The sequence below is a fragment of the Ursus americanus genome, chromosome 6 (genome assembly GCF_024610735.1).
Source record: "Ursus americanus isolate L20-20 chromosome 6, mUrsAme1.1.p, whole genome shotgun sequence".
NCBI classification, from domain to species: domain Eukaryota; kingdom Metazoa; phylum Chordata; class Mammalia; order Carnivora; family Ursidae; genus Ursus; species Ursus americanus.
Window position 1 is genome coordinate 49,596,483 of NC_142132.1, and position 26,671 is coordinate 49,623,153.

At 45.3% G+C, this 26,671-nt stretch overlaps 1 protein-coding gene across 7 annotated transcripts in view; it reads right to left on the reverse strand.

Annotated features, from left to right (window-relative positions):
- Positions 1-26,671, reverse strand: part of LRMDA (leucine rich melanocyte differentiation associated) — a 1,014,087-nt gene that overhangs the window by 446,470 nt on the left and 540,946 nt on the right. For all 7 annotated transcript variants that reach the window (XR_015724813.1, XM_087863004.1, XM_087863000.1 and 4 more), the window contains one exon: positions 1,480-1,608. Coding sequence is in view for 6 of the 7 variants with exons in the window: in XM_087863004.1 (XP_087719130.1) it covers positions 1,480-1,608 (129 nt within the window). In the remaining variant the exon portion in view is untranslated. The remainder of the gene's footprint in view (positions 1-1,479; positions 1,609-26,671) is intronic.

Consider the following 26,671-nt stretch of genomic DNA (forward strand, 5'->3'; position numbering starts at 1 on the left):
TTGGTTGACCAAAGGATAGGAGAGGAAAAAAAATCCATCAATATTGCATTGTGATCAAGACTGATATTTATTTGTAGGACCTCTCCTTCTACTTCCATTAAAGGGCCAATTTATAATGGCCAGGGTAGCATATTTTACCTAATAAGGAAAATACTGTCTTGCGACTTGAAATATAAACAGAGGCTATTTGGCCTATCGTTCTAAAAGCAGACATATGATTACATGGTAAATGTAACACAGATATCTTGTTTTATTTCACATTCTAGGGAAAATGCCCTGATCCATTTTCTACTTCTAACTTACCATATGAATGTTAACAAGCGTACTCTAGGTCTGAAATGTTTCATGAATAAAACAAGATGATTGGACTTCAGATCTGAAGCAACACAGGAGAATGGAAAGAATTTTGGATACGGGCGCAGTTGAGACTAAATCTGGGACCTAGCATTTTGGTCAATGTCTGGCTGTGGGTCTCTACTTCACCTCTTTTCTCATTAAGATAAACGGACACCTTCTGCTAGGGTTTGGTAAGAATAAAAAATAACATGCTTAATATTACCCAGCACTGTGCCTGACCCCCAGGAGTGCTCAATAAAGAAGAGCTGCAAACATTCACTGAACCTCGGTTCCATGGCAGGCATTATTCTAGGTGAGAAGGATACAGGAGTTAACAAAACAGACAACACTCCCTGCCTCTTAGCTTGCACTTGGCAGCAGGGAGACCCGTAACTGAACGGAGGAGCTGGGTGCCTAATGCTGCAGAAAGCTCCCCGTTCCATTCTCAGCGTCACTATCCAAATCAGCTCATCCCCTGCGCCTCATCCCAGGCTGGCTGGGTCCTCACTGACTTGAGAAGGCACGCAACAGAATGGCTCTGTTAGACCTCTCTCATCATCCCAGGACAGTAAACACCACGGAGGGCAGAGCTACGCCTGGGCTTCACACACATCTCGCATCTTTGCCCCTTCCCCCTCTCCTTTGCCAGACCTGTTCCCTGAGCCAGCACCAGAGCCTTCCAGAAACCTCCGTGAAAGCCAAGTTCACTTAGAGGCACCACCCCGTACTTCCCACCAGAGGTCGCCCTCCCACACGAGCCCAAGCAAACAGAACCCGGCTCTGCCTTCTCGGCAGCAGTGACATTATTTTCTTTCTCTATTTTTATCTATTAAAAAGATTTCTTCACAGCCATAACTTAGATCTCTACACTAAAATGGAGCAACAGGAAGATATAATGGTGCATTTCATTTATGAATGACCTATAATAAATTACTCTGAAGTGTCCCGAGTGCCAGAAGACAGAACGCTTTGTCTGCCCATGGACTGCATTTCACATACTTTAATTTAGCTGACACATAAAACTCATTTGACATTTCGCAGGTATTTGTGTGGGGCGGGGAAGGGGAAAGGAGGCGGGGGTGTGCCGGCGGGGACCACTGCGGGGCAGGGCGGGGAGTGGAGGCAGCGGGCAGAGCCAAGGATATCTGGTTCTTGTTGAGGGTTAAGGTATGGAGCCTGGGTAACCCTGGCAACACGAGGTCGTTTCCGAGCAGATTGTTGTCCAAGATGAGTTCCTCCAGGCTCCCGAACGCGCTCAGTCCTTCCAGTGACCTGCAATGACAAAGGCAACAGGAAAAATGATCCTGCACTAAATCAGGGAGGCCATTATGAGCCGAAATAAATATTTTAACCTTCCCTTTCAGGACTGGGAATAGTTTGGGCTTGGTGCCTGTCAGCAAAGTGAATGACAAGAATTAGTAGCGGGAGCCGGGGTGGGGGCGGCGGGGGAGAAGGGGCCGCTGGCACTCACCGCATCCTTCACGCATTGCCAACATGAAGGATGAGGGTCACTTAGTGAGTAGCCAGGATCCAAAACAAAGGGCTTCAGATACGGCCTGGAGGATAAATTTGTCAATGTCTTGTGCCTTCAGGCACCCAGCCTCGGCTGACCCTAACCTCCATTCCCAAGATAAATAACTCTGTCACAGTTCACCTTCATTCCCTGGACACAAATTTAAGTTGTCATCCATCATTCCTGCCCAGAAATATCATACCCCTCTTACAATAATAAATATAACTTCAAGTATCATTTCTTAGCGGTTCTCCTCTGCACAGTCCAGGAAAAGGCAAGGAAGGCTTCCCTTCTCTCCCTTCGCTGCCTATGACTTTTTCCCCCCTCTGCTTTTTTCTTTACTAATCACTTAATTTGCTTCTGCCCAGTGTCCCCGTGGCTGCCCCAAAAGGCAAGGCATCTGCAGAAGCACGTGATCACTCCCGTCGGAGAGGGCTGTTTCTTGTTCTTTCATGATTTTTCTTTTTGCTTTTGTTTTTGTGGGGGGGGGCGGTTAAGGAAGGAGTTGGGGGAATTTCTGTTTCAATAGTCCTGGCTTGAAGTTACGGTTTTAATTTATGGAAAGTGGATTTCTCACTTTATTTTTGAAAGAAGCGTGGAATGCAGCAATAGATGTCAAGGCAGTAAATAATCAAGCATCTGAAAGAATTAAGTACCCGGCTCAGGGAAAAAAGTATCAGGAAGGGAAAAATAGCCTTGTTTTTACACTTAGCTGAAAGTTAACTCTTAACGTTATGGGGGGGCGGGGGTGGAAGCGGTGAGGGGCAGTTGTGCGCATGTGCTCCCCCGGCCGCTCACAGACCTTAATTAAAGAAAGCCGCCCGGTGGAGGGACTTACACAGACGCACATACTCCCAGCTCGTTCACCTGCCAGACCCTAGAGCCATGCTGAGCTTGCACAGGCTGACAGCTGAGCTACGACGTCGACCAGAGGGCGGACTCGCATGGGATCTCCTGGCTATTCTGTAAAATGTGACGAATCGGGGAGATGTTGTCTACACTATTTATTCATTTACTGATAGCACTTTCATTACACATCCGCCTGCCTGTGTGTGCAGCGCCTGCACATCTGATGTGAGTGTGAACTTGAGCACCAAGGCTTTCTCCGGACAGCTGTGTCTCCCTTGTGGGAGCTCTGCCAAGCCGACTCCAAAATAGGGCGTCGATGCCTGGGGGGTGTAACGTGCATCGTGAGTCATTGAATCCCCAGCCTCCACCTGGCCCAGAGCTCCCTCAGCATGTCCCATTCCTGCCTTACCCACCCCTAGCCTCCCCCGCCCAGGGCCCTGCACCCAGACCACCCCCAACTCAGAAGGCTAGCACTACCTGCTTCACAGCAGGAAGGCCATACCACTTAACAGTTGGGGCTAAGGGTCAATGGAGTCATTGTGTTTCATTTCTTCCCCCTTTCTCTTCTTCCTCCTGTTTCACGTGTTTCACGGAGGCAAAACACAATTCACACCCATGGAAGCGGGGACTCTGGGACTTTACCTTAGCTCTGCCGTTTACTTCCAGTATGAATTTGGGCATATCGATAACCCAGCTGAGCTCCCTCACTCAGTGCTGCTTCCAGCTCACAGGATCTTAGGGAACACACGCAAAAGAAGCCTAACATGTCACTAGCAAAGGCTGGTTCCTTTCTTTTCCTTCCTCCTTTCATTCATTGATTTTTCTGGTAGCCCTGACCTTAGAGGGTGTGTTGGGGTGGGGGGAGGTGTGTTCTGGATGCAGGGGGTGGACAGATGAGCAAATATGCCAAGGTGTGCAGCCAGTCTGGCTTCTGCAGGGAAACTTCAACCTTTCCTGAAGTCCCTTCCTCTATGGGGGTTAATGAGTGAGGATCCAAAAGTGCTTTTCAGGATGAGGCGGCCCTGTTTACCACAAGGGGAGTGAAGGCCACCTCCCTTCAGGGTGCCCGTATGGATGGCTAATAAGTCCTTTGTGCACAAACATGAGTTGGGCTGTGGTCAAAGGCAGCATCCAAATACACATTGTGCCTGAGTTATGTTATGCAAATATAATACTCTTATCATGAGAATCAGCAAATGGTTGGCAACTGGCAAGCAAAAGAAAGCTCCCTTCCAAGAGTGCTTCCGGGAGGCAAAAAACAAAATGACACAGCATGAAGAGGGACAAAGCGGAGAACACCAGAGGGAGTGCCCCCAGAGCTCCATTCTGAGTGAGACTTCACAGAAGAGCAGGGGGGAAGTTCAGGCGCAAATCCCCTGTCACCTGTCTGGCTGTAAGATTCTTTTCACCATGTAATGTTATTAGCTGCTCAGTTAAAATTATGTGGGGGGTTGCTAATTAATAAATCCCTGTCTTCATGTCATCAGTGTAGTGTGCACTTGGTGATTTAATCAGCTAAATTCAGAGCTGAGGGACTGGGGACAGGAGACAGGGTAGTGAAGGGTAAAACTGGAGAGGACAGGATTTCTGGGGCTTGGCTGGCATGTGGAGGCCAATGAACACGCGTCTGGGGGATGCTTTATTTTTTGCTTTTTCAAAATTTGACTTTTGCTGTTATTGTTGTTGATGTTTTCGTGGAAGGAGCAGAGGAAAGAAATTATATGCATCAATCTTTGAGTTCGCAGCCCTATATACAAGATGCCTGTGCAAAGAGGTGTGCGCTGTTAAATAAAATGACAAGGCAAACAAGGCTTTAAGGATCCACACAGATCGACGCTGTCTTATGGGACAGCTACAAGGAAAAGATGACGGGACTGCAATTTCTCGGCTATCACCTTGTGTGTGGACAGCAAAATGCACCCCAGACCCAAGAGCCTTGGTGCAGGGCGTGACTGTCACTCCAGAGTTACTCCTCCCCCGCCTGGTTTGCAGTCTGCAGATAGATGCTTGAGGGCTGGGCTGGGAAGGCGAGGCAGTTGTCTGCCGTGGTCAGTGGTCAGAGACTGGAGCGGGAGGCAAGGCTTTACCCACTAGCCTGGCACAGGAGCTGGAGAGAGGTCTTCCCAGCCCAGTAAAGAGATGCCAAGGGCAGGCAGGGAGACCGGGGTGTGCGGTCTGCCCTGTGGCAGGTGGTTTGCTCAGGGAACGCTAATCAGCACCTCGGAAGTCCATCGCAGGCTGCCTGCCTCCCGCTTCCCCAGCAGGAAAGCTGCCCGTGATCTCACCAAAGGTACGAGCTAGGTTAGCTCACTCACAGGGCTTTCTGGCTGGGCTCCCCCCGCCAGGAGCCGCGGCGGCTGCTGGGAGAGTCCCAGTGCCTTTTCCAAAGTCATATCAAAATGACAAAACATCACAACGCATTCAGCTCTAGCGGATTCAAACAGAGAGAACTTTTAAGTTTCCACTGTAATTAACCCTATCCTCGTTAAGATAATTATGATCAAGCTTCCTGTCACAGTTAATATCCCAGCATCATTGCCCGTGGCTCACACTCTGCCCTCATTAGCTTATAAAAACAGCGGCACTAACCAGGCTGCCACAGCCCTTTCCAAGCTAGGCCAGTGGTTGTGAGCTGCGAAGGGGCCTCAGGCAGGGCAGCAGACCCTACAAAGGGGTGGCTGCTTGAACCCCAAACTCTTCTGCTCCTGGGTGGGCTCACACTCAGCGGCCTCCGTTCTATTCCCGAAAGTTAGCCACTTGTCAGAAGGTGGAAGGAGAAGGGCCAGGACCAAACCAGAGCTGGTAGCTTTGGGGCAGAAGAGCTACTAAACCTTAGCAACCCCTTCCTGCCCCTAACCCAGCAAAAACCCAGCCAGAAAAATCACCAGAGGACACCTCCAGAACTCTCCATTCAAGAACTGCCAATCTTGTTCCAGGGGTATAAGCTGTGGTAAAAATTAGATCCCTCTTTTCTCAGCTCTCAGCCTATTCTGAGGATGATACTTCTGCCTAGCATGACACAGGCAAGGAATGCGGACACAGTTAACCACAGACCCTAAGAAGAAATGTCTCTCTCTGCGAAACCATAGCTGGCCTCAAACCCAGAACCAAAGGTCGGGATGTTCTCAAGCCAATTAAGAAAATAAGATCTGAACTAAGATAAGATTTTTACCTACCCCTATACTGTATCTATCCAGATATCCATATCCATATTTTTAAACTGATAAAATGGGGAGCTATGGAAATTCTAAAGGATCTACCCTGTCTGTCTGATGTTCACCACACTGGCTAGTCCTATAGGCCTGCCAGGGATGGCCAGCGCCTGCTCTGTAATGGTCTTTCAGGATGACTTCCATCTGCCCGGCCCCAACAAAAAGGGATCTCAGTGGAACCTCCATAGTACCTGGAAAGTTGTCAAATGCACAGTGAGGGCTCAATACCCCTTTGTCCACTGACTGCTGCTCAGCCCCGAGCCTATGAGCTGCTCAGAGAAGAGCTGACAGTAGGCTCCCAAGGGCAGGACAGAGAGCAGGCCTCAGGGCAGCTGGCTAGAGGCTAGGAGGGCAATCCTTTACATTCCCATTCCTTCAGAGGCCAGAAGGCCTCCCTCTACTTACCCTGGGGCCAGTGTCTATGAACAGGCAGAAGTGACATTCAGTGAGTCTGCACCCAGACACCAGAACTGGTTATTAAACTATTTAAATACTTTTTTTTAAATGAAGATTTTATTTATTTGACACCGAGAAAGAGAGCACAAGCAGGGGGAGCAGCAGAGGGAAAGGGAGAAGCAGACTCTCTGCTCACCAGGGAGCCCCATGTGGGGCTCAATCCCAGGACCCTGCAATCATGACCTGAGCCAAAGGCAGACGCTCAACGGACTGAGCCACCCAGGCGCCCCTATTTAAATACTTCTTTACCACTTGGAAATAATTGCAGCTCTGAGTATCCTGAGCGCTCCTCCTGTTACCCTGGCCACTCCTTGGAGTCCCCAGACCTTTCTGCGACCCAGCAACTGAGCGGTTAATGCCTCCCACAGCATGGAGCTTCTAAGGACCCTGCTCCAGCCAGGATCTTTCTGACTGATCAGTGTAGCTGTGAAGTAATTTAAATATCACCCTTGAGAGCAGAACAGCAACTCATACCTCTCTTATGAGCCCCGCCATGCCAAGTATGGAGCCTGGCACACAGCAGGTCCTTGGGAAATGTCCGCAAACTGACAACAGAGGCCACGACCAAAGCTACAAGGATAGGACAGGCAACACAGAGCCATATGCAGGGGACGAAGGAAGAAAAAAGAATGGGACAACTGTGATATGACTGCTCATGTCCCAGAAAATGGCCCAGTGGCAGCACTTTTAGAAAATACCATTAATCCAACCGCATGAGAGATATTCTTTCTTTCTGTCATAAAATTCTTCTGATATCCCATGTTAATGGTTATACAGATCTACAGTATATTACTAAAGAGAGCATATTATATATATTCTATATACGACCATATATGACTAGACATAGTACTACATGTACAGTTGGATCTATATCTTTTCTACATATTTTTCTGTCACTCAGGTCACTTAGCCAGGGACAGATGTCCAACTAATAATATAAATCAGCTTGTCTGTATGGTCAAGTATATTAATAGGGGATGAAAGTGTCTAAAACAGATGAATGCGGAACAGGCTCATGGTTATGTAAGACAGTGTATGCTGACACCATACAACTGTATATCATATGGAATTTGTCAAAGTCACCCCAAAGCCCTATCAAGTTCCCCGTCAGGATGGATGATCCCTGAGCTGCACAGAACATAATTCAACACTGGTGTAAGAGACCTGAATCCAAGACCAGCCAAAAATCTACGGTAGTTGACTAGGTGTTTGTTAACTCTAACCAAGATCAACTCTGAAGCCATCATGCACCATACCTCAATAATAATAAGAAAACTGTTACATGTGATCCCTAAAGAATTATGGAGAATGTGTGAGGTACTAGAAGCCCAGACCTGGGTACTGCAGTTGGAGTTACTTGAAAAGGGAATTAAGATTTTTCACACTTTGGATTCATAAGCTCATAGACTTATGATATTCTAGTCAGACTATACCTCTGAGGAAATGGTATTTGTTTACCTTAGGACAATGTAAATCATGTTTCTGGTCATGTTACCCTTTTTACTTTTACTACCAGGAAGCTCAGAGTTAACTGTGACTCAGATGGAAAAAGGTAACACCCCATAGCTTCTATGTCTGCTTTCTACTTCACAGTTGAGGCTTATGTTTTTTTACGACCTTTATACTTATCTATATGTTGTTTTTTTGTTTTTTTAATTTTTTAAATTTATTCTAATAAGCCAGTTCAAATCCTTTGTAAAATGAAACAGGAGATATATACATACAAATCTAATATAGCATTGAGTATCAAACAGGCAGTTTCTGTACATTAAGGACAAGTTCTGTGAGACCAGCTATTAATGTGGACAGTTAATTAGGAATAAAGATACATATTGTATCCAGCTTTCAAAAAGGTTTTGAAATTATTCTAATGATATTCTTGTGACAAGAGAGCAAAAAAAATGAACTAGAAAAGGACAACTTTAGGTAGAGTTATAACTGGTTCAAAAATAAACCTGAAGAATACCAATTAATGGCCTAGGTTGGTCCAGGGGAAGGTTCTGGGGACTTTAGTCCTATTTTTTGCCAATGACTTGGTTAAAGACATATTTATCACATTTATGGAGTTCAAGACCCAAGAAAGCTATTTAAGAGGATACAGTAGGATCCAAAACGATCCTGTTGAAATCAACCCATTGTTTCAGCCCAACAAGATGAAACTTCACATTGTCTAATGTAAAGACCTGAAAATTGATTTAAAGCCCAACTACCCCAAAATACCTATTCGAAGAAAAAACTAAAAGGCAGATGTAAATTGGGGAAAACCTTTGCAATCTAACAATCTAAGGTTTAACATCCTTAGATGTTATTAAAAGAGCTTCTGAAAAGCATTAAGGAAAAGCTCAAAGTCCTAAGAGAAAAACAAAAGACATGGAAAGAAAATACACAAGGAATGTATATGGTCAATAATGGAAAGGTGGGGTAAAATTTCCTCTTCATTGGGAATCTAAAACATTCAAATTAAACAAGATATTTTCATTTAACTAGCAAATACTAGTTTCAATTTAAATTTAATTTAAATTTAAATCCTTAAATGTTAACATAGTCTTGTTGAAGTAACAGACCAACACAACACTAATGGAAGAATGAAACTCTTAAACCCTTTCGGGATGGCAATTTATATTAAAAGTCTTAAAAACGAAAAGAGAAAGAAAGAAAGTCTTAAAAACAATCACCTTTCAACTAGTAAGTCCAATAATTTATTCAATAAATATCAAAGAAGTGCACATGGTTTAAGTATGTTCACTACACCATTATTTATAGTAACAATGTAAACATGCCTAAACGCCCAATGATAAATGATCACATAAAGTTCGATATATCGTATAATGAAATACCACGCCATAATTAAAAATGATATTGTAGGCATATAGCTACTGACCAGTAAAATGGTCATGCTATGTATTTAAGTACCTCAAGTGAAGTTATAATACATACAACACATGCATATACAATCTCATGCGTGAAAATTAAGTCATCTAGGTCTCCCCTCCACTCCCTGCACAAATTTTAATTTGTACCATGTCTTCCATGGTGATGGTTAAAAGTCATTAGTCTGATGTTTCCAGTTTACAAACTGCTGCTAATATCGAATCTTGCACATAGGGACTTTATGACAATTGTATACATACACCTCAATCCATACATGTATTTATGTATCCGCATACTGATACAGTAATCCCAGACATACATCACTAACTCCTGAGCAATGCTTATTTATAGGGTGCTTTTTCTTCTCTTTTAATGTTTTCACTAGTTACTAGATTTTCTATCATGAATAAGTATTTTATAATCAGAAAAAAAAAAAACTCCAGTAACTATTACTTTAAATAAAACAGCTCCCTAAACACGAGATGGGGAGCCTTGGATAAAAAGCCATGTGTATAAAGAAGGCTTATATGAATCAGCAGAGTGGGGCTGCCTCCACAGAAGCAAATCTGGTCCTGCTCTCCTGGCCCTTCAGTAACTCCACCTGGAGCTTTGTTTCAATTCCGAGTGCCAGACTCAAAGGGGCAACGGTACTCAGAAATACCATAGAAAGTGACCAACCAGCTGGTGAAGGGTGTTAAGAAACTGTGATGGAGACAGTCAAAATTATTTAACCAAAAGCAGAAGAGACTTTGTTGTTTCAAAGTACTAAGTCTCTGGCATTCCAGAAGACAGAATCAAAAACAAATAAGAGAACAAAATATAAGTTGGAAGGAGAGGTCTTGAATCAATTTTTAAAAACTTACAAAAAACAGAGAGCTGTCCACCAAACGATTGAGCTGCCTTCTGAGTATATGTACTTGATCAGAAGCTAGAGTCATGGAGAATGTTTAAAAGAGATTTCTGTATAGAAGATGAGATTTGGGGGCGCCTGGGTGGCTCAGTCGGTTAAGGGTCTGCCTTCAGCTCAGGTCATGATCCCAGGGTCCTGGGATCGAGTCCCGCATCAGGCTCCCTGCTCTGAGGAGAGCCTGCTTCTCCCTCTGCCTCTGCCTCTCTCTCTCTCATGAATAAATAAATAAAATCTTAAAAAAAAAAAAAAGATGAGATTTGGTAACTCTAATATCCTACCCAGATTCTGTGCCTCTCCATCTGGAGCTCCTTCCTTTGTTAACTAAGGTTTACAAAGGCTGCCAAGAGCTCCTTCTTCCCTGCCAGACAGCCTCGTGGAAAGAGAGCAGAGAGTCCTAGCTCCGTCATTCTCCAACACACTAAATAAACTCTGTGCCTTTTTCTGACCCTCTAACTGGTACCGTGTAAAGCTTCCTTAATGCCTCCTTACCCATGGGGCTACCTCTATAATTAAAAGGCACAAGTCAATACACTGGCCTCTTATAGCCTGTAAACTAGATGTCAAAGCTGCAGTTCTAAAATATGACCTGTCATGGTCTTCTTCATAGACGCGTAGACTTTGAATTCCAGGGAAATTTTAGGGTGTGCTATCCTCCACAGAAGGTGACTAATGATTTGAGAAGTAAAGTGGCTTACCTGAAACCATATATAGTAACCAAGCCATGTTTAGAACCTTTGGACAGTGTTCCCTCAACTGAACTATGCTAACGCCTCTGTAAATAATTTCTAGTTGAGATCTAGAAATGGAAATTCGCCATTGCCACATCCAAACACTGTGTATGTCTTTGTGATCCATTCATTGTATGTCTTCAATCATACTGATCAAATGAGATAGTCTTCAAATTGTTTTGTCTTCTATCTACACTCCCTCCTGACCCTCCTAGAACAATCCCCTGAAGAACTAATTCTTACATTTGTTTGTCTGTTTGTTTGTTAAATGGGGCACTTCATGAGGTGAAGTATACTTCAGGTGGAGCTGGGTTGAAATTCACCAGCTAACAGTGCCCCCTTGGCTGTGCCTCTATAGCTCATTCATTCATTTCACTTCATTCATTCATTCATTCATTCATAAAAAGGGTTTGAGTGCCAATCCTGTACTTTGCTAGTCTCAGGGGCTGCAAAGAGGATGGTGGCAATCTCCCTGACTTTAAGCAACGGAGGGAGGCAGAGAAGGAGTCCCCAGATAATGCAGGGTAATAGGTGGGACTGGGATGATCAACAATACTGCGAGGAGAAGGGTTGGGGAAGGGTTCGAAGACGACGTGGCCTTGAGCAAAGTCTCCATCCAACTGAATTCTAATTCTGTGAGCATCTGCTTACACGTTATGCCAGATTGGTGGCAAAGGAACTTAAGAAGAAGAGATATAACTAATCCTGGCACTCAAGCAGTCGCCATTCCAAAAAGCTAACCTAGCACAAAAAAGCGTGTATGTGATATGCACTTCCGGCATGGCAGGTTCTCCGTGAGCGCCTACACCCGGGGCTACAAAAGATGCACAAGTCGCAGCACCTGCTTCCAGTGGATTTATCATCGTTGGGAACAGAGAAAAAGTTGAAATTGAAACAAGGAGGAGAAATCATAGAGGACAGTGCATTATTAAGCAGCATGGGCAAAATGGGCTCTAGAAGTGGAGAGGAAAGAAATGAGGGCTGCTGTCGTCACTGTTTTCAGCACACCCCTCCCGTTTGTCCCGAAGTTGTTTCAGCAAGTGAGTCCCTAAGGACAGAGGTGAGAACCAGGTACCCTCCCTAGGAACATGCTAGATGCCTCCATATCTTGTTGCCATCACTCTGCCCATCTGGCTGTCCTCCATGCCTCTCAGTGAATCTTTCCTACATTTCTCCCACCCTGGTGATAGGGTTTGGTCTGGGCTTTGACTATGTCTCTAAAATTATTTTGATTCACGGCTTGAGATTTTTACAAAACCACACATGCACGCATGGAGCCTGTGGCCTCGGGATCTTGTTTGTTTTTAAGAGTCTAAAGAGTGAGTTTGTTTGGCGGGTTCTGTAAATGGAGGTTTTCTTTACTAGAGAGATGTAAGGGAGTGGACATGGTGTGCTGCAGCCGCGGTATGTGTGCACGTCGCCATGGGGCGGAATTCAGCACCTGGTGGGGGAGGCGCCCACAGCCATTGGGCAAACATATGTTGGGCCAAGAACACAGCTCTTCAACCTCATGAACTGTTTGCTTGAAAGATAACAGTGTCTCTTCCACACAAGCCTTTCACCACCCTCCATAAAGGGAATTTTCAATTCAACAGATGGTGTCTACTCACTGCAAACCAACCAGAAAGGGAGACATTTACACGGCTGTGCCTCAAGGCCCTAGGGACCCAGAGGGGCCCTAATCAAATACTTGCCCAAAGACCAGCTCCCCATGGGAAGGGCCCCCTGGAATGGAATCAGGCCAGGAACACCAGCAAAAATATGCCAACTACTGATTCTGTGAGGTCCTAGTTGGCTGAAAAAGGTGAAAACATGTTTTCTGTCCCAGACTACAAGATAGCTTTATATCTCCTGAAGGAAAGAAGGCCCTGGGTGATATGGTGACCTCCAAAAGTGGCTCACTATTGGAGCCATTTCCCTTCTTTCAAAACAGCCCTAGCTCTGTGCTTTGCAAAACCTTTCAAAGAACAACTTTGTTAGGTTTGCACTCCATTTCATATAATGGCACATTCTGGGCTCCGAGGACCAACACCTAACAGAAGTAACAGTTTTAAGGACAAAAAAGACGGATCAGATGCTTGCAGATGTGCAGCAGGATGAACAAGAGATTTTCCTCAGACTAAACGAAGTTTCTTTCATCCCCATTCTGCCTCTTTGGTTACTTGACTGCTGCTCTTGGGGGTAGAATGTCATGGTGGTGTCTTCACAAACAATGTGGTATTTCAACGGAGACTACCCTGTCAACTCACTGAAGCCAAACACAAATGTGGTAAATAGACACACTAAGTAAGACCACTAAATCTGGGTGCACGATCTCTGTTTTCAAGTTCCAGAAGTAATTTTCTCATCTATTATAGTGGGAGAAAAATTCCTGACCCATGCACTTTGCAGTTATTGGAATAGGGAGGACATGACACAAGGTATCTAAAAGTAAGCCTAGGTAGATAAGGATTCTTGATATTCGAAAGATTGTTTTTGGAAAACAAAAAAGGTGTATATTTTATTTTCAAAAGAGGTAATTAGCTAACCTCAGATACAGAAGCATGTAGCCAAAGCTCCAAAAGACATACTAACATGTATCCAGAATCATCAGACGCCATAAGGAAATGCCAGCTTGTGAGAACCTCTGTCTGAAGAGTGACCAGGGACCCTGATTCTTGCCCTGGTCACTACCTTCCTGCAGGCAAAATCCTTGCCCTGCTCTGGGCCTCACCTAACTCTTTTGTAAACTGGGGAGGCTGGACTCAATTATCTTAGATGTCTGCTCATATGCTAACATTCTCTGCTCTAAAGTGGGTTGCAGGAGAAAAAATCCCAAATCAAGCTAAAGTTTTATCCTTGCCTTAGTCATGCCATCACTGGGTAAAAAGTTAAGCATTAATGTAGCAGACCACCCTGAATCTTCCTATGGGCAAAAAGATGGAGGTTGGAGGGTAACGTGGAGGAGGGGGAGAGTTTCAAGTCTCAAGTATGAAATCTGATTAACAAAATAATCTGGGAGGGAAAAGTTAGGGGAGAAAAAACTCTCCCTCTGCCCCCTGCATTTTTTTTTTCATCTTCCCTAGTCCTCTCCAAGACTAGGGAGTGACAGGCTAAGTGACACAGTGCTCAGAGGGCAAAAGATAAATGTTTGATGAATTGGCCATTGGTAGGGAAGTGATGGGCTTTGTATGTGCATAATGGCCGAGCTGCCTTTCCATGCCGATCGTCTGCCAAGATAAGAAGCCATAATGAATGGACCTTGAGATGCCCTGGACAGAAGCAGTTTTAATTTGACTGATTTTAGTAAAATTAATTTTAAAAAGAAGAAAATGGCAGAAGGAAGAGGAGAACAATTTGGAGAGACCAGAAAGACTGAGAATTACATATATCCAGAGTGGACACTAACCACTGGTTTTTCCACTCATTCTGCTAGCTAAGTCAGCAGAGGAAGAAAGTCTGATTTTGTTACATCTATAAATCTTCAAAAAGCTTCTATGTGCCCAATATTATGCAGAGACACTTGAGATTCAGAAATTAAATGGCCTGGCTAAACAGAAAAATACCTTAATAAGTACAGACTAGATTATTCATTCATTAATTTACTCGTCCTTCATTGAGTATTTACTGAGCACCCCTTATCCAGGCCTAGGGTGAATGAAACAGTCTTCTCCCACATGTGTGGAAACTGACGAGCTAGGATTTTCTAGCAAAGTAAGGAATACTCTCCTGGTTCAAGAACTCCTACTTTGCTAGATGCTGTCCTCCAGGGGCCCACGCCTGAATGTCTTAGACATCTCCTACTCCCCAGGCAGCTCATTTCTCACGTCCATATTTATGCCCTGATTTGGGTCCCCTTGGCTTCACTGAGTTTACTAGATAGGTTCCATCAGAACAACACATTGCTTAATGAAAACACCACAACAGCACTCTAGCGCCTGGAGTGGCAATCATCTAACCAGGGGCAAACAGGAGAAAAGAGGTTCACTTTAGCCCTAGGAAAACTCTAGCTATAGTACATTATTAAATCACCTTGTCGACCTTGTTTGTTCGTTTTTTTTTTCATATGCAAAACTTGGACTTGGAGCAGACGATTTGCTCCATCTTTTCACTGACAGTACTTGAGGTGTTTGAATCAGACACTCTGATAGGCCTGGGAGTGCAAATACAGTTAAGATATTACCCTGCCCTCAAGGGGCCCATGATCTCATGAAACAAGGGCAAAAACACAGTTAAAACACAATGAGATTTAAGTGCTCCTTCTGCCTTCAAGTGACCATAAAAGATCTCTAAGATCCCATCTAATATCTAAAATGTCCTAAGATTAGAGTCCTAACCTCCATTTTTCCTTTGATTTTTAAGACAAAGTATAGAATTACAAAGAAGTTTGGTTATCCAAGCCTTTTAATGGTCACTTTCCATGATACCAAGCATTTCCCAGTGTTAGGATAACTAATCCTACGCAGAATGCAGCATTAAAAATACCCCCCACCCTGCCTCTGAGGGTATACATTTTTCCATGACTGCAAAAGTAAAGTCATTCACTACTAAGCAGCTCAGTGAAGCTCACACTATTGGAGAATATAAAGTTTTATGAGAAGGTCTCTCCTTCTCTCTCTGGGTGTAAGTGAGAAAGTGAGTGAGAGAGAAAGCTGGAGAGGTCTGGCTCAGGAGCCCAGGGTGAATTATAGACTGCCGCTCAAGATTCACAGCTCTTCGTGGTAGGAGGTTAATATTCTCACATGTCATTAGGTCTGCTGGCTCTCCTGATGGTTCATTGAAGCAGGCAGCAAATTATTTCCTCATGCTGCAGAGGACAGCACACTTCAAAGCAAGGGAACTCAGGTCAGGATAGGCCTCCGGGTGGATTAATGACTTGGGATCACCAGGGGTTGTCTATAGGTAAGAATGGGCCTGAAGCTTTGGACAATGCTAACTTTTTGATCCATCTTGACCTAGCTTTCAAGTCAGACCTCCAGATTTTATTCTTATCACCTTCTAAGGACCTGCCAAGACCTGCAGGAAGACAGAGTAACCTGTCTGGTCATTTTATCTTCACTTGAAATGCCTCCACCTGCTCTCTGCTGTCGTACATCTCACCCACGGTTCAAGGTGGAGTTTAAACCCTACCTTCTCGGAGGAGACTTTTCAGCCTGTCCTGGACCTGGCTGACCATGGCTGGAGTTCACTCCCAAAGCCTTCTACTCTGCACGCTCCTTCCATCACTGATCCACACCTATGATCTGCTCACCTATGGTCCTAGGCATCTTACTCCTGTCTCCCTGGCATCTTACTCTTATCTCCACAGGACCACAAAGACCCCTTCTTGCATCTCCCATAGTGATGGCTAAGTAGGAAGAGAAGAAAACCTATCTGCCCTGGATACAGGCCCAAATCCTGATCCTGTCTCCTTTCCAGAAGAAAGGGCCAAGAAGAGCCCCAGAAATGTTTATAGTACAGACTCATGAGAATATTTATTTACAGGTAACTTGGGAAGTACCACTTCAGTCCCAGCTCATCCAATCACTGTGTATGAACAGACACCTTCCTTTCCCTCTCTGAACCTCAGATTCCTCCAGAGTGAAATAAAGGGGGTGACCATATCAGTGTGTCTAGAAGGGTGGTTTGTGGATCACACATATCAGAATCTGCTGAAATATTTATTGAAAGTTCAGGGGTGCCTGGGTGGCTCAGTCGGTTAAGCATCTGACTCTTTGTTGTGGCTCAGGTCGTGATCTCAGGGTCATGGGACAGAGCCCTACATCAAGCTCTGTGCTCAGCAGGGAGTCCCTTGAGGACTCTCTCTCTCCCTCTGTCCCTCCAACACACACACACTCTCTCTCTTTCTCAAATAAATAAATCTTTAAAAGTTCAGCTGCCAAGGTCCCCCTCTGACTTACAAATCACTCTCTTTGTAGATGGGGTCTGGATAGCTACAGTTAATTCCCCATATCACTTCTACGCATGACAAAGTGTAAGAACCACTGGAGGTCCCCAATTCAAACACCTTCAGGGCCCAGTCAGGTGACCTGCTGTATTTCAATGAATCCAAGGTTATTTTATATATTAGTCAGAGAGAAAAACCACTGTCAATTAAAAATGACCCAACATTTCCTACGTTAAAATGCCTCAGGAACTCTCTTCCTTTCTTATATCCTGCTTGTGGCTTTGCAAGAAACATATTCATAAATCAAGGTTGTTACTCTGATAAATACTTGCTTTATGCTATCAAGTGTATGCCCTTTCCGCATGCACAATAATTTTGTCTTTCAATGCCAAATCACAGTGAATGCTTAAATGGCATGTGAGTTATCAAAAAGGTATATAAGTCAACTGGACTGAAAATACTAGTAACTGTAACCAAGCCGGAAGGTGCAATGACAACAAGCCCGCCACAAAAGCCCCCTGGCCAATGACAATTTTAAGAAGCCATCTATTTTGAGATGAGTCAGAGATGTTGAGATATGGGTGGGGAGGGGGAAATGTGCATTTTAGACATACTAAAACACAGAAAATGCAAAGAAGACAATAAGTAACGGTGAGGACTGAGGGAATCACAGCATGGGCTTCTTCGGGTCCCAGAATTAGTACTTGGGTTGTCCATACATGTAGTTCTGGGCTGCACTTGGCCCTCGGAAGGATGATTATATAATTTGTTGTCTAAACAGGAGCACCTCCCAGAATGAAGGGGGCGATGTCATTACTCATTATGTCCTGAAAGTAGGCTTTAATTAGAACTGTCCTGGGCAGACAGGGATGGAAGTTACCCTACCCATGAGCCAGCAAACAGCAACCCCTGGGTAATGTGATCACTAGAGCCCGATTAATTTAACATTTAGGTCTGCAACATCATGCATCGATCGAAGCTGCTTTTCACTCTAGTCTTTAAAAATCCCTGGAAGTCCGGTATTTTTAAGTCTTTCTCCCCTAACTCCCTACAACCACCTTGTCCTTACCTACAACTATCCCTTCCCAAGAAGACGGGCCTGTGCTTTCCCTGAGAAAACACTGCAAACCATCAACTGTTTGAAGGGATTCCATCAGCGGTCCTCCACTGAGGTGATTTTGGCCCCATGGAGGACATTCGTCAAAGTCTGAAGACATTTCTGGTTGTCATGATTGGGTGTGGCTACTGACATCTAGTGGGTGGAGGCCAGCCATGCTTGAACCATCCCACAACATATATGATCACCCCCATGACAAAACATTATCTGACGCAAAGTGTCCTTAGTGCTGAGGATGAGAGACAGTAGATTAGGGAAAGGATAACGTTTTTGCTCCCTCATTGTGGGGTGAGCCTCTCTCCTTCCCTCTCGTTCTCACTACCGTCCTGCAAGCTCTCCTTGACAGCGGAGGGTTACAGCCAAATCCTGCTGGCCCGAGTCCTGATCTGGGAAGGAGTCTCTACAGTGATGGAAGAGATGGCACAGCTGTCAGTCTCCACGAGGAAAGCAACAGAACTTTCCCTGTTTCTTAGGAGCAGACAAGACTGACAGACTGTGTGACTTTTCCCTTCCCCAACATCACCAGAAAAGAAAGTGACAGCAAACATATCAAGCGAGTTGGAAGCTGCAGCTTGTTAGCACTCAGAAGTCCTGAACTTGCGCAGATGGGTGCACCCTTAGAAGACGTGTATACTTCTTGGGAAGCCGGAGCAGCCCGCGAAGAAAACACTCCACCCAGATGGGCTTGACCCAGGCTCGAGACATGTCCTGCTCCGACATTTCAGATTTGCCCCAGTGCAGCTGCCCAGCGTGGGCAGGGAGGTCCCCCTCATCACTCTTGATGGACTCCTTTTTCCATGGGGAAGCAGCAGCCAGGCTGGATGCACAGCAGAGAAACATCGACCCCCGCCCCTTAGAGAATGGGGAATCCTGAAGGTAGCAGCAGAGCAAGGCGGAGTGTGGAGAGAGAAAACAGGAGCACTGATTCAGGACCAAGGACAGGACATGAGGTGCTAGGATTTCGGAAACCAGGCCAGGAATACTTCCTGTAAGAGTTTTCCAAGGGCTCCTCTAACAAAGTACAGCAAACCAGTTGGCTTAGAACAACAGACATTGGTCTTGTAGTTCTGGAGGCTAGAAGTCAAAGTGTCAGTCAGCAGGTGCTAGGGAAGGTCGTGTTCCAGGCCTCTCTCCCAGCATGGGCCCTTTGTGTGGGTCTTCTATGGCATTCTTCTTATAAGGGCATGAATCATATGGGATTAGGAACCCACCCTACTCATGTATGATCTCCTTTTACCTTAACTAATTACATCTATAACACTATTTCCAAATATGTTCATCCTCTGAGGTACTAGGGGTTAGAACTTCAACATATGAATTTGGGGAAGGGAGAGACATGGTTCAACCCATAATGCCAAAATGACAACTAGTTCCATAAAGAGTGCCAAGGTTCTCACTGGTGCCCACAGAGGTGATACTATGAGGGGGAGACTCCATGGGCGGCTATGTGGGCCAGGCCCCGAGAACTCACAATCATAAGCACGGATGGGGTGGTAAGCCCCAAACTCCTCAAACCATATTCATTTTCACTCTCCTTCCCAAGGCTTCACACAACCATCATTAAGATATGAATATAGCACACTATTTATCTAAAGTTCACACTTGCACCCATCTTCATTCTCTGAGCCATATGGATCCTCCCACGAACCTAGAGGTAAGTGAACGATGCTGGTGTGAAGTCAATATTCAAAAAGTTTTAGTCCCCTCTCAGTCCCAACGATGATGTCACAAAACCAGAATATTACTGAAGAGAATCTTAAGCATTCATTCAGAAAACTGTGACTTTCAGTCAAAGCAACACTTTAAGACTAGTTTCCTGATCCTTGGCCAAAATTGGAGAAAAGGCAGGGGATCAAAGACCACTGGATTGACATCAAAGGAAAACAGACTGAAAACTAAAGCAAAACCACCTACCAAAATAAATAAACCAGATTAACAAATCAGCATAGACTGGGGCTACTCAGTACAGGGGCAGTGAGCGAGGCACCCTTTTGGAGCCATGAAAAATCATGGTCACGAGTCAGAAATCAACAACGTCGAAGGGAAAAAGTCAACATACATTTTAAGAGAATGACTGCAGTTGCTTTTATTTGAAGTATTAGACAGTTACTGCATTCAAATTGTTTATAATTCTTATGGAGAGACAAGATGTCAACATGTGGAAATTAAACAATACAAGATTCAAGAAGTAACTCAAGATAACAAGAGAACTGTCACAAAGCACTATATGATCATATGCCAAATAAACGATATAGAAAGTAAGTGTTCCAAGAACTCAGAGGGAATGATCCATTTTAGGCTGGAAGTCCAAGAATGATAGTCTCAACAGAAGTTTTAGAAATACTTCATTCCGAAGATAGTTAATATTATTTAGTGATAAAAGACAAACAGAAAAATGTGCTTAAGTTGGATTCCTCACCCTTAAATAATGCCAAAATAATGGACTATTAGGATGGAGTGTCAATGGTGTGGGTGGCAACTTCTAAGATGACTTCCATTGGTCCCTTTTTCTGGTATGCATGTCCTTGTGTAATCCCCTCTGCCTGAATGAGGGCTGGACCTAATGCCTTAATGACTTGCTTTAGATGAATAGAAGAAGGTAAAGTGATGGGATCTCCCTCCTAATACAAGGTTACAAGAAGATTGTGACTTCCATATTGCTGGAGTGCTCTCTCTTGCCCACTTCCTTAAGAGCTAGCTGCCATGTTGTGAGCTGCCCTGTGGAGACTCCCATGTAGCAAGGAACCAAGGGAGACCTCTGGCCACCCACAATGCAAATGAGGCCTTCGTCCAACATCCTGTGAGCAAATGAATCCCACCAAGAACCATGTGAATGAACTTAGAAATGGATCCTCCCCAGGTGAACCTGAGAGGATGACAGCCCCGTCTGGCGTCTTAATTGCAGCCTTGTGAAAGAGCCTGGGTTAAGCCACATCTAGACTCCTGACCCACAGCAACTGTGATAAATAATGTTTGCTAAATTGGGGGGTGATTTGTTATGGGGCAATAGATAACTAACGCAAATGACAAGATGCTGACATACCTATTTCCCTAATCTGCCAGCTAAGACCTTCTCCATCCTCCTAATAAGAGAATATCAGAACTAACTGAGATAAAGAGATAAAGGAGAACCAAAGAAAACAAACATACTTATACATGAGAAGGGGTTGTACATCAGATTTTAGGTGCCAGGCACTTTACATGTATGACTGATGAGACAAAAGCCAAACACCAGGTGATCTGGGCCCCAGACGTTCCCTGGTAGCCCGTTCAAGAGCAAGCAGGTATTTAAACTTCATGTCCAGTGGTCTGGCTTTCTGAAATGGAGCTGGACTACTCTAGATCAGGTCTCCCAGCACTAAAAATGTTGAAAGCACCATGCCCCAGAGCACTGAGCACCACTCATGGATCCAGAGACAGTAGTCTTGATTCTGCCACGCAGGCTTTCGTCCTAGGGCCACTCACCTAAAAGCTTACGAACGAGCCTAAGCTAATGCATGAGAAGGTTCAGTGACATGCATGCAGATCCTGTTGTCAAAGTGCAATGGTCTGCAGCAATTTTGGGGTTCTCTAAGCTGAGCTGCTGTCTGCTTCCCTACATTTCTGACGGTGTACACTTTGGACCCTGGAAGGGACAGAGGTTAACCAGCACTATCTGCAGGGATTCTGTCTTTGTACGTGTGGAGTTCCCAGAAAAACAATTGCAGGTGAAGATATGAGAGCAAGTCATTTATCTGAGAGGTGATTATACAAAGCACCAGAAAATGAAAGGGAAAGAAGTTAATTAATGATGCAGCATGAGCTAGGTTACTGCTGGGGCCAAATGGGGCTCAACCCCTCTTTAGGGTGAGGATCAATAAACTTATGTTGGTGACCAGATAATAAATATGCTGGGATCTGAGGGCCATATGATCTCTGTCACAACTCCTCTGTGTGAAAGTAGACAGATATTACATAAATAAATGGACGTTAAATAAATATATAAATGAAGACATAAAAATGGTTCCAGTAAAACTTTATTTTCTAAAACAGGACAGATAAGGCCCTTGGGCCAACCTCTGCTCTAGACTAGTATGGGCTGCTGGGTGGATCACTTCTCAGTCCTGTATCAAATGAGGAGGCAGGGGACAGAGAGATTTATCTTTTTTCCTCCATGAGTCGTGGTGGTTGAGGGCTGAGCAGGCTCCAGTGGCCTGAGAAAAGCATTGTGGATGCCTACAGTTGGAAGCCATGAAATTGGTGTGCACTGGAATGGCGAGTGCCAAAGGGATATGGGCAGAGCACCCACAGCTAGGCAGACCCTGCCCCCGCCTAATCCATTCTTAAAGAGGAGGGGAAGAGGGTGGTGACAGAAAGGGAGAGAGGAGAAAAGACAGAGGCCCTCAATTGGTGAGGAGTGGTGTGGACTGTCAACACCACTCTCCTTCTTCCCTCCCTCCCTTTCCTTCTCCCTGCCCCACTGGACGTTGACGGAACTATCACAGTGAGGGGCCAGCAGGTAGAGCTCTCCAGTGACACAGTTTACCTGTTTCCCCAGTTACGCCCTAATCACAGCCCCACCACATCAAGGCCTCACCTCCTTAGTACACACGGAGACTCCTTCATCCTTCAAGAGGTCCTCCCCTTGTGTGGAGTTTTTGTTTGTTGTTTTGTTTTAATTGAAATTTAAGTGTCCTTTTGGTGGATGAGAAAAAGATGGAGAAAATCAATAGAAGAGATTGTGCAGCTACCAAGTCTATGGCCTCCAGGCCCACTCCATCCTCATGGAAAGGGAGAGAAACCACCCTTCCTGTCCTCTACACCCCAGTTGGAGTCAAAGCAAAAGAAAAAAATTAAATTAAATCATCTTATTATGTAATTGGGACTAGGCCTCAGGCTGCAGCAGTCAAGAAGGGATTAAGGGCAGAGCCACCTGGGCAGCCCTTCTCCTGGGTCCCATTACCACCCCCCTCATTCCTTTTTATAGCCAACAGATTAAAACGCGAGCCTAGCGATCTTTGATCTTTCACTTGCTGACACAAATCCTTTCAAGCTTCCAACATTTTCTGCTGAGGTAATTAGTACTAATTAAAAGGTTTCCAACAGTCTTTGCTCCTTTTTTTTTTTTTTTCCTCCTGTGTGTCTCCCCCTGGTTCTCCTCCCCAAAAGAAATTGCTTTTACAAGTACCTCCTATCCCTGAAACATGGGCATCCCTCACTTTCTTCTTTATCTGACTTGGCCAGATCAAGTAGATTAGTGACTCCATTATTCTGAATACAAAGCCAGACAACAGGTTTTTACTATCGCTCCTGACCTGTTGAGAGCGCATGGGCTTATATTCAGAAACAAGCGTCCTGGCTTATATGAAGAGACAGTCCAATTATGCAGGAAAAGTCGCCATGCAGTGCCGTCTTCTGCCTAAGGAAAGACACCATTTAGTGACGAAGTGTTTCACTCCAGTGTCTATATCTCTCCCCTCTCTCTCTCTCTCTCTCTCTCTCGATATCTCTCTCTCTCTCTCTCTCTTTCTCTCACACACACACACACACACACGCACGCACACACACACACTGCTTCACCGCTCAAACTGACCAGTTGCAAAACTTGCCTCCCAGTTTGCTTTGTTTCTGTGTTTCCTCTTTGTTTGGAGAGGTTACAGGGCAGGAAAAATCCATATGGAGGACTTACAGGATAAAGCCAAAAAAAAATTAAAGAAAGGATCATCTTAAAGTTTAAAAAAAATACTTGGAGAGAAACACGTGCATGCACACACACGCACACACACACACACACACACACAGACATGGATTCAAATTTCCAATAAGCAAACAATCTCTACAGTCTTCCCTTGGCTCTCTGCCGTGGGAGTGGGCGCATGGACGCTCTGGAGGTGTCGCTGAGCTGGGAGCCCCACCCTGGAGCAAGCGTAGTCCCGACTGGAACTTCTGACACACACCATGGCCTGCAACCACTTCTCAGTACCGAGAATCCAGTGCTGCAAACCCTCTTGGGCAGGACAGTGTTCCCTCAAGGAGGATGGAACCTGGCCCGGACTGAGGGCTATAGCAGTCTGGGATTCTCTCCGCTTCTCACCTGCCGCTTAGCAAAAGTGAATGTGGGAAGGGTAGGTGATACTTAATCCCACAGAATCCCTTTCTTACAGATGTGAAAACTGACACTGGGAGGGGTGCTTCCTAATGAAAGGCTGCTGCTTGCTTTCAGGAGCACTGTTCTTACACACAGCTCTCAGTGACATCAGCCTGCTGACCTGGAGAGGCAGGTGTGAAACCTGCTCCACTTGCACCAGGAAGATCCAAGGGTCCAACGGCCAGTCCATTTGTTCAAAGGCACAGATTAGCACTCACAGCGATCTCTCCCAGGCTCTTCAGCCCATCCTGGATAGGGGGGATGACACGGCCACTCCCACACCCTTCGTGTTGGCATTCAGCATTTTCAGGAGGTGAGCAATGACCCCTCCACCCCTTTGGGGATCCTACTACAGCAGTGGCTGTAAGGAGACCGGTTTTTTTTGTTTTTGTTTTTGTTTTTGACTTGGTTATTAGGGTCATTGTGTTAAATGGGTAGAAATCTTCCTTTAGAGCCCTTAGGCCCAGAAATTAGTCACTTCAGACCCCAGATGGGCTTTGATGAGGCTCTCCTGATTAGTGCAGGATGCCACTAAAAAATATACCCACTCCCTATCCCACCCTCCAAAAAAAAAAAAAAATCAAACACTGAAAAGTAATGGATTTAATGATCTAGAAAATCTAGACGCTGGAAACTCCAAGGGAGATCATATTAAATTAGACCAGTACAAACAAGCCAAACTAGATTTATCCTCTTGTGGTTACAGATTTTATCTACTAAACCAGGTTTTCGGGGCTAGTGTCTGTTTTCAATGAATAGAATTTTTGAATGTCAAGTCCCAGGATCCCTAGGAGAGGATAATTTACCCCCAGGATCTCAGTTCGGCTGGGGCTGGCCATCTTGGATTCCCTGCAGAGGGCCAGAGACACAGGCTACTCCTCTCCTTGTTCCTGGGGATGGATGCCTGTTGAGAACCAGTCACAGGAGGGATTCAGAGGTGGGTGGAGGCAGAGATGAGATTCAGAGAAAAAAGATGAATTTTTTTCCTTGACTCCTCCCTAAGGGAGTGAGGAAACATGAGAGGGAAAGGAGTGGGAGAGTCAAGCAATGGCAGAGAATGCTCTGGAACAGATGTCACCTACTCTTAAAAACACACACATGAACTGGGTAAAGAGTACCCTAAATACTCTTATGGACCCAGCATGTAGGGAAATGCCTTCAGGGTCCTTTTCTAGAGCAAAGGGGACATGAAACCACTGTAAGTTTTCCTTCCTCCTAGGAAGTGATTCTACCACCTTGCCTCTGAAGCCAACCGTGAGGAAGTCTTTGCTTGTCCAGCCTTCCTCTGCCAGGGACCTTCCCCCAGGCCAGCCCAAGAGAAAAAGGCTGGCCCTCCCTGCAGGGAGGGGACTGGCTGCTGCCATGCTGATTTGGGTAGCTGTTAAGACATAATTATAATGAAGAGAAGGCGGGTGGGGGGCGGGTGGAGGGAAGGAAATTACTTTTTAAAATTATGAAAAATACCTTGACGGCATCTCTTTGAGGCTCACATTTAGCTCTCGGAAAAGATTTCTGCCAAAGGGTGAGTTCTGACAGGGGGAAGATGAAATGAGGGGCTGGGGGGGGGGGGGGAGGCGGCGCTGCAAAGAGGCAGCCGTCTGTCAGAACTGATGACTGGGCAGCTGAAGTCAGACTGGAATATTTACCCACCCGGTACGGGGGGCGGCTGCAGAGGAGAAAAAAAACCCGGACAGCAGCCAGTCTAGCCAAAATGACCACACAGAGACGCATACACGCATACACAAGCGGGTCAGGCTCTCAGACCACTGAGCACTTCCCCGAAGGCTCTAATCAACAGGGAGAGACCTGGGTTCAGACAGTAATCCAGAGAGTTTTCAACTCTGTTGAATCTGACCCAGACTCAGGGCTAGGACCTTCTGGCCCTGCCTTAAGCAAGAGCATGCAAGCAGGGCTCTGCACCCGTCCTCACGCACCAGAGAGATGTGGGCCGGGCAAGTCCTGCAAATCCCATCACTGTTCTTCTGGGTCCACCTCATTTGGATTTTTAAGACATTGCATTTTTTCTGCACCAACCCTGCATTCGAGTGAGCTCATCAAAAGGCTATCTTCCTGACTTAATTCTGAAAGAAGCAGGGAGTACTTTAATGCAGGGTTTGCTCTTTGCTTGTGGTTTGTTTGACGCGGCTACATGTCGGTTGAGTGGGGGAAACACGAAACTAGGAGTCAGGAGCAGTGGTGTACCAAGGAGGCGAGGAGGGGGCCGGAGGGAGCGCCCACCATGGCAAGGAGGGGTGTTTTATCACTAACACTTTGGGGCTTTGCTATCATTTCTATGTTCTTTACAGACCGTGCAGCCCCTTACCTCCCACACCTAGGGCAACCTGTCCCCACCCCCAGGTATACCACTGCTCAGGAAACCTGGCCTCTGAGACCATTTCTGCTCCCTATAGTCTGTGTGATCTTGGACAAAGCACTTGACATGTCTGGGTCATAGGTTCTGCATCTACAAAAATAAGAGAATTGGCTAAATGATTACTAAATCTCTTCCATTTTAAAGTTCCTAAAAAACCATATTCCACCTCCCTCCCCAATGATTTCAGCAGTGAAAGGTATTTCACACGACTACATGGCAGGAAAGGCCAGGGCTCACACACAGAGTGCGTCAGGATGGGTCCGTTCTGGGAGAGCTCTCCAGCACTGCTCAAACATTGGTTTGTACCTTCAA